Source organism: Alosa sapidissima, chromosome 4 (genome assembly GCF_018492685.1).
Source record: "Alosa sapidissima isolate fAloSap1 chromosome 4, fAloSap1.pri, whole genome shotgun sequence".
In the NCBI taxonomy this organism is placed as follows: domain Eukaryota; kingdom Metazoa; phylum Chordata; class Actinopteri; order Clupeiformes; family Clupeidae; genus Alosa; species Alosa sapidissima.
In genome coordinates, this window is record NC_055960.1 from 18878023 (window position 1) to 18890873 (window position 12851).

The 12851-nt window shown below is 42.3% G+C and overlaps 1 protein-coding gene across 5 annotated transcripts; it reads left to right on the plus strand.

Annotated features, from left to right (window-relative positions):
• Positions 1-435: 435 nt before the first annotated feature.
• Positions 436-9591, plus strand: LOC121707793. 5 transcript variants are annotated; one of them, XR_006031403.1, is made up of 5 exons: positions 436-607; positions 815-953; positions 8514-8572; positions 8733-9005; positions 9089-9591. XR_006031403.1 is itself a non-coding variant. In XM_042090607.1 (2 exons), the coding sequence occupies exon 2, from the start codon at positions 1321-1323 to the stop codon at positions 2536-2538; it is 1218 nt and encodes a 405-aa protein (XP_041946541.1). In that variant the 5' UTR covers positions 436-607; positions 815-1320; the 3' UTR covers positions 2539-3862. The 5 variants fall into 5 exon arrangements, 1 of the variants encoding a protein (XP_041946541.1); XR_006031402.1 differs by having other exon boundaries at positions 8733-9591; XR_006031404.1 differs by having other exon boundaries at positions 8877-9591.
• The last annotated feature ends 3260 nt before the right edge of the window (positions 9592-12851 follow it).

Here is a 12851-nt window from a genome sequence, read left to right on the forward strand (position 1 = left end):
ATAGCTGCCATAAGCTATATGGTTCGCATTAGCTGCTAGATGTAATGCAAAGTAACACTGCAGGGTAATTCTTCAACTATGATCCGTTTCTTGTCCTTGGAAGAAATAAGAAAAACTAAAAAATATTTACTAGGCCTACTTTTTTGTTTTTGGTGGTGGAAATGACATTGCCCTGAAAACACAGTTGATTTGCTTCATAGTAGGCCTACTAAAGAATCTAGCCTAGTAGAAAAAAACCCCATCATAATTACATAACATATGGCAGGGACACATTTTTTTTTTTTTTTTAAATCTTAATGCATTTAAATCTTAAATTTGTCTATATATGTCATTATGTCATCTCCACCACACTTTGTCATTTCCATCACAACACATATTTTAAGTTAAATGTTCTGCTCTGCCAATTTTAGTTAGTTAGGCAGTTTACTGCCATCTAGTGGTTCTTTCTGATGTGCAGTCGCTATGACAGCTATGCTGTATTGTTTGATTTATGACAGCCATAGCAACCAGGACAACCATCTTGATAAGCAGCAGCACATTTTGAGTTATTTGCTGAATTATCATCTTTCTACATCCTGTATGTTAAAGCCTTTGAAAAGCATCGTCCGTAAGTTTAATAATTGCTTACTTAAAGTAGATTGTAAATTTAGTGACATTATTTGGTAATTTCTGATAAATCTATCTTTATTTGATAAAACCATGCTGCCTTCTATTTGTCTACTGATCAGCTACTGATGGACACTTTTTCATCTGTTTAATCGTATATTTCTTCAGATATTGAATATTGAATACATATGTTTTGTATCATTTTCAGTTTTACTCATTATTCATTAAAACCGGAGCTTGGAGGCTAAAACCTGACTCACGAGTTTTCTTGAAGGAGTTAGACTGGCTGTCAAATTGTGTTCGATACACACAGGGAGGACAGTACAGTAAAAGGACGTCTCTAAGAGGTAAACTAACACAACAACGGAGGTATGTCAGACAAACAATCACATCACTCTGGCTGTTCAAGAGCACCAAAATAGTCTGCAGCAGCAGCTGCAGCCCGCGCCAAAGCGGAAGCGGCTAAAGCTTGTGCAGCCTTTGCAGAGAAAGAGGTTGCAATGAAAGTAGACAAAGCTAGACTGGAAGCAAATCTAGAGGCCCTTAGTCTGGAAAAATAGTCTGCTGCTGCAATAGCAGAGGCTGAAGTGCTGGAAGCTGAAGCAGAATTGGCAAATGAGGAATCCTCAGCACCACATATAATAAGCCAAGGTGGTTGCAGTGGCCTAGGAGAGCCATTCTCTTCAGAGAGTGTAGAGGAGCGTACAAGAGACTATGTACACATTATCCATGACAACCCCAGATACAGAGCCAGTCAGTGCTACCAAACATTATGTGCCTGAGGCCCGCATAGGACATGGAGAGCCACCACTCACTACAGGAGGATACATTCATAGTTCTAAAATACCACAGCAGCCGCAGGGATCATACCAGAACCCATTTTCACACTTACACACACAAGATTTTAGTCCTTCTACAAGGCCTACAACTGTTAACAGAGAGAAAGCACATTACAAACCACAACCTGACATCCCACTAGGATCAAATGGATTTCCGTATTCTCCCTACATACCCACGGCGCCACTAATTAAGCAACGTCCACCTGACGACATGATAAATATGGCTAGATATCTGGCACGCAGGGAAATTGTCAGCACAGGCCTAAAACAATTTGACGATTGTCCAGAGTCATACAGGGCATGGAGGTCATCCTTCTTAAATACCATCAATGACCTGAACCTATCTGCAAGCGAAGAATTAGATCTGCTTACAAAATGGCTGGGCAAAGAATCCTCCAACTATGTCAAACGGCTTCGGTCTGTCCACATAGGGAATCCCATTGCTGCCCTGCAAATGGTCTGGGCACGGCTGGAGGAAGTCTACCGCTCTCCGGAAGCTATTGAGCAGGCTCCTCTAAAGAAACTAGACAACTTTCCCCACATTTCTAATAGGGACTACCATAAACTAAGAGAGTTAGGGGATCTTTTAATGGAGCTACTCTCCGCAAAGGAAGATGGATATCTACCAGGGCTCACAGTGCTAGACACAGCCCGTGGCATTAACCCCATTGTGGAGAAACTGCCCTTTGGGCTACAAGAAAAGTGGATATACCAAGGGTCTAAATTCAAAAGAGACCACAATGTCACTTACCCTCCATTCTCTTTCTTCACTGATTTTGTCTACCTTAATGCAAAAATAAGAAATGACCCAAGCTTTGCTCTGGCCAGCACCAGCTTCAATTCGCATGACAGGTCTACACCAAAATTCAAGACTAAAATACCTGTGACAGTGCATAAGATAGATGTAGATTATCCTACTAGCCATGACGCTGACACCAGCAAGATGGATGATGTGGCTAAGCACTGCCCTATCCACAATAAACCCCACCCCCTTAAGAAATGCAGAGGCTTTAGACTTAAGACGCTAGATGAAAGAAAAGCGTTTCTAAAAGAGCAAGGCATATGCTTTAAGTGCTGCGCTTCTCTCATCTAGCAAAACAGTGTAAAGCTATTCTGAAATGTGTGGAGTGTGACAGTGGAAGTCATATCAGTGCTCTGCATCCAGGCCCACCCCTCTGGTCATCGCAGACTGCCGTGCCTTATGTAAAGGATGGCGGGGAGGGAGAAGAACAAAATCAACCTACCAATGTCAGCGCAAACTGCATGGAGGTCTGTGGAGAAGGCCGCGCTGGGAGGTCATGTGCCAAAATTTGTCTCGTTAAAGTCTATCCACACGGGAAACCTGAAATGGCTGCAAGAATGTACGCTATGCTCGATGATCAGAGCAACGGGTCATTGGCAAGGTCTGAATTTTTTTATCTTTTTGGTGTTTATGACACCGAAGCTCCATACTCCTTGAAAACCTGTGCTGGTGTAGTGGATACATGCGGCAGAAGAGCTGAAGGTTTTCATATAGAACCAATTAGTGGTGGTAACAGCTTTGCACTCCCCACTCTGATTGAATGCAATGAGATACCTGATAACAGGGCTGAAATACCGACAACCGAAGTGGCCCTGCAACATCCACACTTAAAGTCTATCGCATTACAAATCCCACAGATAGATCCAAATGCTCACATCCTCCTACTACTAGGCAGAGACGTGCTCAGAGCACATAAGGTCAGACAACATATCAATGGCCCTAATGATGCCCCCTTTGCTCTGAGGCTAGATCTAGGCTGGGTCTTAGTAGGGGAGATGTTCCTGGGAAATGCCCATAAGCCAAATGTCTACAGTGCAAAGACTAATGTGCTGGAAAATGGACGCCCTTCATTATTCACTCCATGCCCTAGTCACATACAAATTAAAGAAATCTCTCACACACAGACAAGAAAAAAACTTTAGGGAAACTGGTCTTTCAGAAAACTAAAGATGACAACAAACTCGCTCTTTCTATAGAAGATAGGACATTTCTGAAAATTATGGATGAACACATGTATAAAGATGAGGCCAACAGCTGGGTCGCACCTTTACCCTTCAGACACGCCCGGCCACGCCTTCCTAATAATAAGCAACAGGCTCTCAGTCGTCTTTCCTCTCTGCGCCGCACTTTGGAGAAGAAACCTACAATGAAGGAACAATTTATAGGCTTCATGCAGAAAATCTTCGACAATGATCATGCTGAGGTTGCACCACCACTTCGAGAGGATCAAGAATGTTGGTACTTACCGACATTTGGCGTATATCACCCAAAGAAGCCTGACCAGATCAGGACTCCAGTGCACAATATTATGGTGTTTCTCTTAACGATGTTCTGCTTACCGGGCCAGACTTAAATAACAGCCTGTTAGGTGTCCTGATTCGCTTCAGGAAGGAGCTAGTGGCCATAACAGCAGACATCCAACAGATGTTTCACTGTTTCATGGTGAGAGAGGACCACAGAGATTATTTGAGGTTCTTATGGCATCGTGACAATGATCTGACAAAGGACATAATAGAATACCGGATGAAAGTCCATGTCTTCGGCAACAGCCCTTCTCCTGCCGTGGCGACATATGGACTGAGACGAGCTGCCTGAGAGTGTGAACAGGAGTATGACACTGCTGCTGGGCACTTCATAGAGCGTAATTTCTATGTGGGTGACGGGCTTGTCTCACTGCCCACAGAAGCTGAAGCCATTCATCTTCTTCAGAGAGCACAAGCCTTGTTATCTGAGTCGAACCTGAGGCTGCACAAAATTGCCTCTAACAGCACTGATGTCTTGAAGGCCTTCCCCAAAGAGGATCATGCCAAAGATGTAAAGGATCTCGATCTTGATGGAGAAACAACACACACACAACGCAGCCTTGGGCTTACATGGGAAATTGTTACAGACACATTCAGCTTTCAGGTGTCAGAGAACGACAAGCCTTACACACGACATGGCGTACTGTCAACTGTAAATAGCCTGTATGACCCCATTGGCTTTGTAGCACCTGTGACAATACAGGGATGGCTCTTGCTTAGGGAACTCTCAGTGGACAGCATGGAATGGGACTCGCCTCTGCCTGAACATAAGAGGATAGAATGGGAAACATGGCGTAGTTCACTAAAAGACCTTAAGGAGCTCCATGTGCCTCGGACCTATACAACACAGTCCCTGTCAAAAGCTAAAAGAAAAGAGATCTGCATATTTTCAGATGCATCCACCAAGGCTATTGGTGCTGTTGCCTACCTCAAAACCATCAGTGAGGATGGGGCCTACCAGCTTGGATTCATCCTAGGAAAGGCAAAGTTAGCTCCGCAAGTAGACCTCACAATACCACGACTTGAATTGTGTGCTGCAGTGCTAGCAGTAGAAATGGCTGAACTCATCGTGGAAGAGATCGACTTTGAGCCAGATGCCATACACTTCTACTGTGATAGTAAAGTTGTTCTAGGATACATATACAATGAGACCAAACGCCTTTATGTGTATGTGTATAATAGAGTACAAATAATAAGACAATTCACCAGACCAGAGCAGTGGCATTATGTGTCTACTGACCATAATCCAGCAGACCATGCTTCAAGGTCAGTGTCAACTTCACAGCTGGCGAGTACTTCCTGGCTGACAGGACCAGCTTTCCTACGCAAACAGCATGACTTGAGCACAACCAATCAGGACCCGTTTCACCTGATTGATCCAGATTGCGATGCTGACATCCGGCCTGAAGCAGCAACATATGTCACAAGTCTAAAACAGCTTAGCCCTGAACGTTTTGAGAGATTCTCAAGATGGACCACCCTCCTTAAAGCAGTTGCATCTCTCATTCATGTGGCCCGTTCATTCAAGTCTGCTTGTGCTGGGAAAGACGCAAAATGCAAAGGATGGCATCGCTGTAATCAACACTCTACAGCTGAAGAGCTGTCGCAAGCAAAAAAAAATAATCATTCAGTCTGTGCAAAAGATGGCCTTTCCTGAAGAGAACAAGGCACTATCTCAAAACAGCACAGTGTCTAAAAACAGTCCACTTTCAAAGCTGAATCCCTTCTTGGATGAAGACGACATGATTAGAGTTGGTGGCAGACTAACTAATGCACAGGTGGGCAATAATGAGAAATATCCCCTTATCTTACCTGGTGGCAATCACATCTCTTTACTTCTTATACGCCATCATCATGAGAGAGTCGTCCATCAAGGGCGTCACTTTACTGAAGGAGCCATACGTGCAGAAGGACTGTGGCTAGTAGGTGGGAAGAGATGCATTAGTAAGGTGTTACACAAGTGCATCTTCTGCAGGAAGCTTCGTGGCAGTGTAGAGAGGCAGAAGATGGCAGATTTGCCTGAAAAATGTCTCTGTGTGTCACCACCATTCACTCATGTTGGATTGGATGTTTTCGGCCCATGGAACTTAACTGCCCGCCGAACCAGAGCTGGGCAGGCCCAGAGCAAACGTTGGGCAGTACTATTCACTTGTATGAGCATTCGCGCCATCCATATTGAAGTCATTGAATCTATGGATAGCTCAAGCTGCATCAATGCTATTAGAAGTTATTTTGCCATCCGGGGCCCAGCAAAGACACTCCACTCTGACTGTGGCACTAATTTCATTGGAGCCAGCAAGGAGCTTGGATTTGATAAGGTGATGAAAGAACCAAGTGTCCAAAGCTACTTCAGCCAAGAAGGCTGTACATGGCAATTCAATCCCCCCCATGCCTCTCACATGGGAGGGGTTTGGGAGCGCATGATAGGAGTGGCTCGTAAAATATTAGATTCCATGTTGATGCAGACTAAGATAGCTCTTTCACATGAAGTCCTGTGCACCTTGATGGCCGAAGTGTCCGCCATCATGAATGCCAGACCGCTTGTCCCTATCCAAACTGATCCAGACATGCCCTTCCTCTTAACACCTTCCGCATTACTTACTCAGAACAGCAACTTTCTGGTGCCGCCTGGAGACTTTGGCGAAAAGGATCTCTACAAACGTCAATGGATGCAGGTGCAGAATATGGCCAACAGGTTCTGGAACAGGTGGAGAGCAGAGTACCTCCAAACACTGCAACCGCGTCGAAAGTGGCAAGATGAACAGCGTAACATTCAATTAGGTGACCTCCTCCTGCTGCGGGATGCTCAAGCAGTCATCACAGCCATTTTTCCTGGTCAAGATGAGAAAGTCCGGAAAGTTGAGTTAAAGGTGACAAAAGAAGGAACAATCAAGAAGTTTCTCAGGCCTGTGTCAGAAATCATCTTGCTGATGGGAAAAGAAGAGCAAATGTATCCTTTTCTCCAGATTCAAGTTAATGTGACATCTTACAGATGCCAGACGGGGAGTGTTCTGCCTCTGCCAATTTTAGTTAGTTAGTATAGGCAGTTTAGTGCCATCTAGTGGTTCTTTCTGATGTGCAGTCGCTATGACAGCTATGCTGTATTGTTTGATTTATGACAGCCATAGCAACCAGGACAACCATCTTGATAAGCAGCAGCACATTTTGATTATTTGCTAAATTATCATCCTGTATGTTAAAGCCTTTGAAAAGCATCGTCCGTAAGTTTAATAATTGCTTACTTAAAGTAGATTGTAAATTTAGTGACATTATTTGGTAATTTCTGATAAATCTATCTTTATTTGATAATATATATCTTTATCTATGTGTCTACTGATCAGCTACTGATGGACATTTTTTCATCTGTTTAATCGTATATTTCTTCAGATATTGAATATTGAATACATATGATTTGTATCATTTTCAGTTTTACTCATTATTCATTAAAACCGGAACTTGGAGGCTAAAACCTGACTCGCGAGTTTTCTTGAAGGAGTTAGGCTGGCTGTCAAATTGTGTTCGATACACACAGGGAGGACAGTACATTAAACATGTAAAAATAATACAACATGCATTTCTGGAAAATTAATAAATGTAATATTTTGGCTGATATGTTTTATTAATATTTAATAAAATACATTTGGAACAGTAGATGCTATCTTTGCTTGAAAACACGTTTTGTTGTGTTTTGGAAACGTGTGATTGGGCAGTCGTGGCCTACTGGTTAGGGCTTCGGACTTGTAACCGGAGGATGGCTGGTTCGAACCCCGACCAGTAGGAACGGCTGATGTGCCCTTGAGCAAGGCACCTAACCCCTCACTGCTCCCCGAGCGTGGCTGTAGCAGGCAGCTCACTGCATCGGGATTAGTGTGTGCTTCACCTTACTGTGTGTTCACTGTGTACTGAGTGTGTTTCACTAATTCACGGATTGGGATAAATGAGACCAAATTTCCCTCACAGGATCAAAAGAGTATATATACTTATACTGAGTGTGTTTCACTAATTCACGGATTGGGATAAATGAGACCAAATTTCCCTCACGGGATCAAAAGAGTATATATACTTATACTGGAAATGACAGTTAGACTTTTGGAATAAAATGTCAAAAATATATAATATTCAAGTGAAATCTTTACAGCCACTATTAGGGCAAGTTTCTAGAAAGAGTAGATAATTAAACCATGCAAAAAGATTTTTTACTGAAAGATGTGACATTTTCTGAAAATTACCAGGTCAAAGAGTACCATAGTTGAAGAATAACCCTGCAGCAATAGCATATGAAGGGTTCAGATGCAAAAGCCTCTAAATGCCACCTATGTCAAAAATGAGATAAAGATGGTGAGGGGATGCTCTCCACACATAGTATACGCTAATCAAATAATTTAACTTCTAAACCCACTAAATACCACTCTCTTCCTGGTCTGAAATATCGATTTATAGGCAAAAACCTATAGGAGCCTGAATTTAAATGCTCATTTAAAAGAAAAGTGGTCAGACGGATTTAGAGGGTTTTGCATCTGAACTCTTCATATGTCTTATATTAACGTCAATTCCAGTTTTGTTAACACGGATAGGAAGCCAAGTTGTAGCTCCGAATTTACTGACAATAGCCTAAACATGATCAATGGCAACGTCTGACTCTGATAGGCCTGCCTATATATACAGATAGAGAAGAAGAGACTGTTTGACTGACTTTTGTGCAAAAAAGTGAAATAATACTGTTCATAATATTTTTCCCCTCAGGACCAGATGGCTGTGTGACATGTTTTCAGTTCTGTGCAAGGAACCACCATCACACTATGGTAAGTGATATATACTTGTCCTCCATTTACTAGTGTCACAATGTAGCCAACGTGTAGCCTATATTATTATAAGTTATAGTGATATTTTGTAAGCATTTATTTACCAATGAGAATAGCCTAGCCTAATGTTATCCCTTTGCATTTTTTAATTACTCTGCAGGCCCTTCCCATCTTCCTGTGGGAAGATGGATTTTGTAAGACCTGGAATGGAAAACTGGAAAGTTTTTGATTAAATTGTGTGTCCTCTTTCACTCTTTCTTCTTTTTTTACTTTGTCTTCTCTATATATCTCTATTTCTATTCAGCCCTCTCTGATACTACCTTGCAACCAAAAGACAACAACCACAACCATCTTCCTAGCCACCAGAATAGCAATTAAGTCATACTGCAGTAATTCACCAAGAATGTCATATTTGGGAACTTTTCATTCACTGGTATTTCATATTATATTAAATACACATGTAGTGTTTTCCATTGACTACTCTACTTATTAACTAATTACTGTCATGTTCTTCAGGCAGAAGAAATTGACCTGCCAGACTTCTCGGATGCAGCTGTAGCCATTCCCACTGTCTCGGGTGATACAGACTCCCTTGTGAAGTTTGGTCCTGCTATTCATTCTATAGTTCTTGACGAAGATATTGTTGTGTGTGATATAGCAGAGTTGACAGACGTTAATTTTGCTATTTGGTTTAATTTATGCACTTCATCTCAATTATCCAAAGCAATTGTCCTACACATTTAATTTCATTCAAAAAATTATAATGGGTTTGGAAGACCTGAAGCGGTTACCTCCTAGACTGCTGCTTAGCCTTAAAAATAAATAGCTGATGATGGATGAGTAGGCAGTCTGTTCTCCAAATCTCATGGTTGGTACTGCCAGCATGTTAATACTCAAGCAAGCAATGGAGCTTTTCGCTTTTATTTATGTTGGACTATTATTTGGTTATTTGAGTATTATTACCTTTGTTGAAGTGGTAACAGGTTGTTATTTCTTTGATTTTTTGGATTAACCGCATTGCTGGGGATGTTGTTCTGTTAGAATTCTAATGGAATTCTTAAATAAATGTAATCTGCATTGAAATTGTCTATTGAGTAGTTTTTTATTTGAATCATACAAATTAAATATTTTTGATTTTGAGGTAAATATTAAACCTAAACAGTCAAAAAATGTGTTTCAATAGAGTGAAGTCAACTTAAAAATATAAGAGACTGAAGTGACAATGTTTAGGTCTGAGAAACTGAATGAGTCATGGTGATAACATGAATATATTATTAGGAGTGATAACTTAAAAACATCAACTCCATTTCCAGTGTCAATTTTGTTGGTTTTAACAATGGTTTCAAAATGATCAGGTTCATTAAACTTATCAACGATTTAAGTAGTGATTACTTAAAATGTTTGTTTGTCAAATTATTATGTTTCAGTTCATCAACTTCCTAAAAAATGAGTGTGAATAACTTCTAGTTTAGAGTAGTAATTACTAAAAATGTTTGTTGAAATTATTTGTTTTAATGTTGTTCATTTTCTCAAATATTTGGAGTCTTAAGAGCTTGTCTGACTAATGTAACAATAAGTTAAAACATCTATTTCTCACATTATTCTTTTTAATTGTATCCTTGTCCTTAAAGATTTTGAGCATTTAAAAAAGTCATTTTAAGTAGAAATTACTTAAAATATTTTTTAACATAGCTAAATATTTTGAGGTAATCAGTTGGGGTTTACAGTGTTCAAGGGAGGGTGCATCCATCCAAAAGCACAGGTAAATGGTCCACCCTTTATTGTATTTTCAGATGGCAAACTTGCCAAAACATTTCTTCAACTAGTAGTGGAACAGAATCCCTGCAGCTGAACTGCAACTAGATGTGGTGCTGTGAGATACCATCTTTGACACATCTGTAAACAGACTATCTGAAAATGTTTTATTAATCCATTTAATAAAACCTGGTTTGTTTCTAAAGAGCATTTATGTCATTCAATATTTAACAAAAAAAAAGATTGAAATAGGGAGTGCATTGTCCTTGGGAAATGACCCATCATTTCTGCTCAACTTATTTCATACCCAGCGACCTGCTCTAACTCATATGTCATGCTGCACACCGTCTGTCTCTCAAAAAAGGACAGGAGACTGGTGCAACCCAGAGCTGCACCTCTCAAGCCTTGGGCATTGTTTGTGTTTTTGTGCCAGCATAAGAAAAACACAGAGAGCCAGCGAGTGCACCAGAGGACTCCATTACGTCTCTTAGTGTCTGTCAGCTCCCTTTACGGTCTCAGAGAGCCCCCGGGGGTTTGCAGGGGCTCCTAGATGACTCAGCGTTCAGTCCAGTCACTGACACCATCAGTCCACTCACCCTCACCGCCAGCCAGTCCAGCCTCTCCACAGGACACCTTCTAGCGGATGTCTAAAGGAGGTCTAGTTTTAGTACTGGTGTGTTCAGCTGTGGCGAATGGCCACAGATTGGAGCGTTCTCACGTGCGCTCCATGATGTGAGTGGCTTGATGGTGTTTTATGCCCCCAATGTCGTCTTCCAGGCAGTGCTGCCACCACTGACTTAAAGGCACATAATCCTAAACCTAACCCCAACCCTAACCTTAACCCATGCTTAACCCTAGGGCCTTCCAGGCAGCGCTGCCTTGAAGACAATGTTGGGGGCATAAAACACCAAGAAACATGTGAGTGCCATTTACGTCTCTAAAAGGAGACGACGAAACACATATCACAGTAGAGCAGTGGTGTAGTCTATGTGATACGCAGTATACCCACTTAAAAGGCATCACCATCTCAGTATACCCACTTAAAATAGGGTTGTTTTAATGACATGTTTGTGCATGCCCATAGCCAGCCACTCTGAAACAGTCAAAGGCGATTCAAAACGAGTCAGAAAGTCGAAACAGGACCCATCGTCAAAATTTCGGTGTCCACCACTCTAGTTCATCCAAAACAAACCAGAAAAAGGACTCAAAGAGCTAAATACCGGAATTATCCTTTAATGTGACCACTCTTTCACTGTGGTCATTCTGTGTAAACTGTTTAGTGAATCACAGTCATCAAATGAATCCATGTGGGACACAGGGGACACAGCCAAGCCACAATACTGTTCCATTCTGATTGCCAAAGCATGTGTCTTTTTTTAGCTCCCCTTCTCGTCCATGGCACTGTGAGATGATGCCTCGCACCCTATGTGATTAATGTCCTGCAATGTCCAGTGGAGTATCACATCACACTAGTTCAAACCGGTTTAATCTCACACGCTTAACTAACGCAATGCATTGCACGTCCAGCAGAGTCCAGCAGTCACCGGCTGTTTTCTGTGCTGGAATTCCCCCTCATGCCTCCTGGGTCTGCTCACTGACCACCTGACTCCCTGCAGCTGGGGCCTTGGGTGTCCAGCACCACCAGCCCGACTTAACGCTTCTTCACTGTCCACTGAACCTTTTCTCTAACCAGCGATCTTCTAACATTGAGGGGAGGTATTACAGTCTTGCAAAGGGCTCCTGGCTCTGTGAATAATCATTTCTGTGCACAGGCTAACAGGCACGGGCAGTGGGAGCTCGATGATTAACCCCCTTGTCAAAAATGTAATCTATTCAGGCTAACACATACACTGAAACGCTAATCTCAATGAAGATGAGGGGATGAGTGATGAGGTTATTTGAAACTGGGAGGTCTTGTGGATTGAAGGTCGTATACTAAGGACAGTGGAGTCTGGAAAACAGACTCAAGCAGGTCATGTTCCATGCTGAGACAGTACTAGATAGCACAGGGCTGTGAGGGGGATCAGTGAATCATTTAAATGGGGATCTACAGGAGGGATCTACAGCATTGGCTGGGTTAGGGGCTGTTCTATGTTCATGCGGATATCTTTTCTCTTGCTTTCCTATTCACGGCCACCTCGGGTAGTGTTTCTCCAGTTTGGCACGTTCGTGGTTTCCCTCATTCAGTTTTACTATCTACATTTTAGTTGCCCTTTCTTTCACCTCTTCAATACTACATCTCTCTCTCTCTCTCTCTCTCTCTCTCTCTGTCTCTCTCTCCTTCATTGCTTCTGGCGTCAGCAGACCTGTGCAGGGCTCCCAGCCTCCTCCCACTCTCCCTCTCTTTCCCGCTCTCTCTCTCTCTCTCTCTCGTTCTCTTTCTCTCGCTTGTGAAAAGAATTAAAATGCCAATGACCTGCCTTTCTCCAGCACTGCTGCAGCTACCGTTATTGATGGCAAAACATGAGTCCGCTCACTCACTCGCCCCCACACTGCTCACCTCCCACACGAGCGCCTGCAGCTA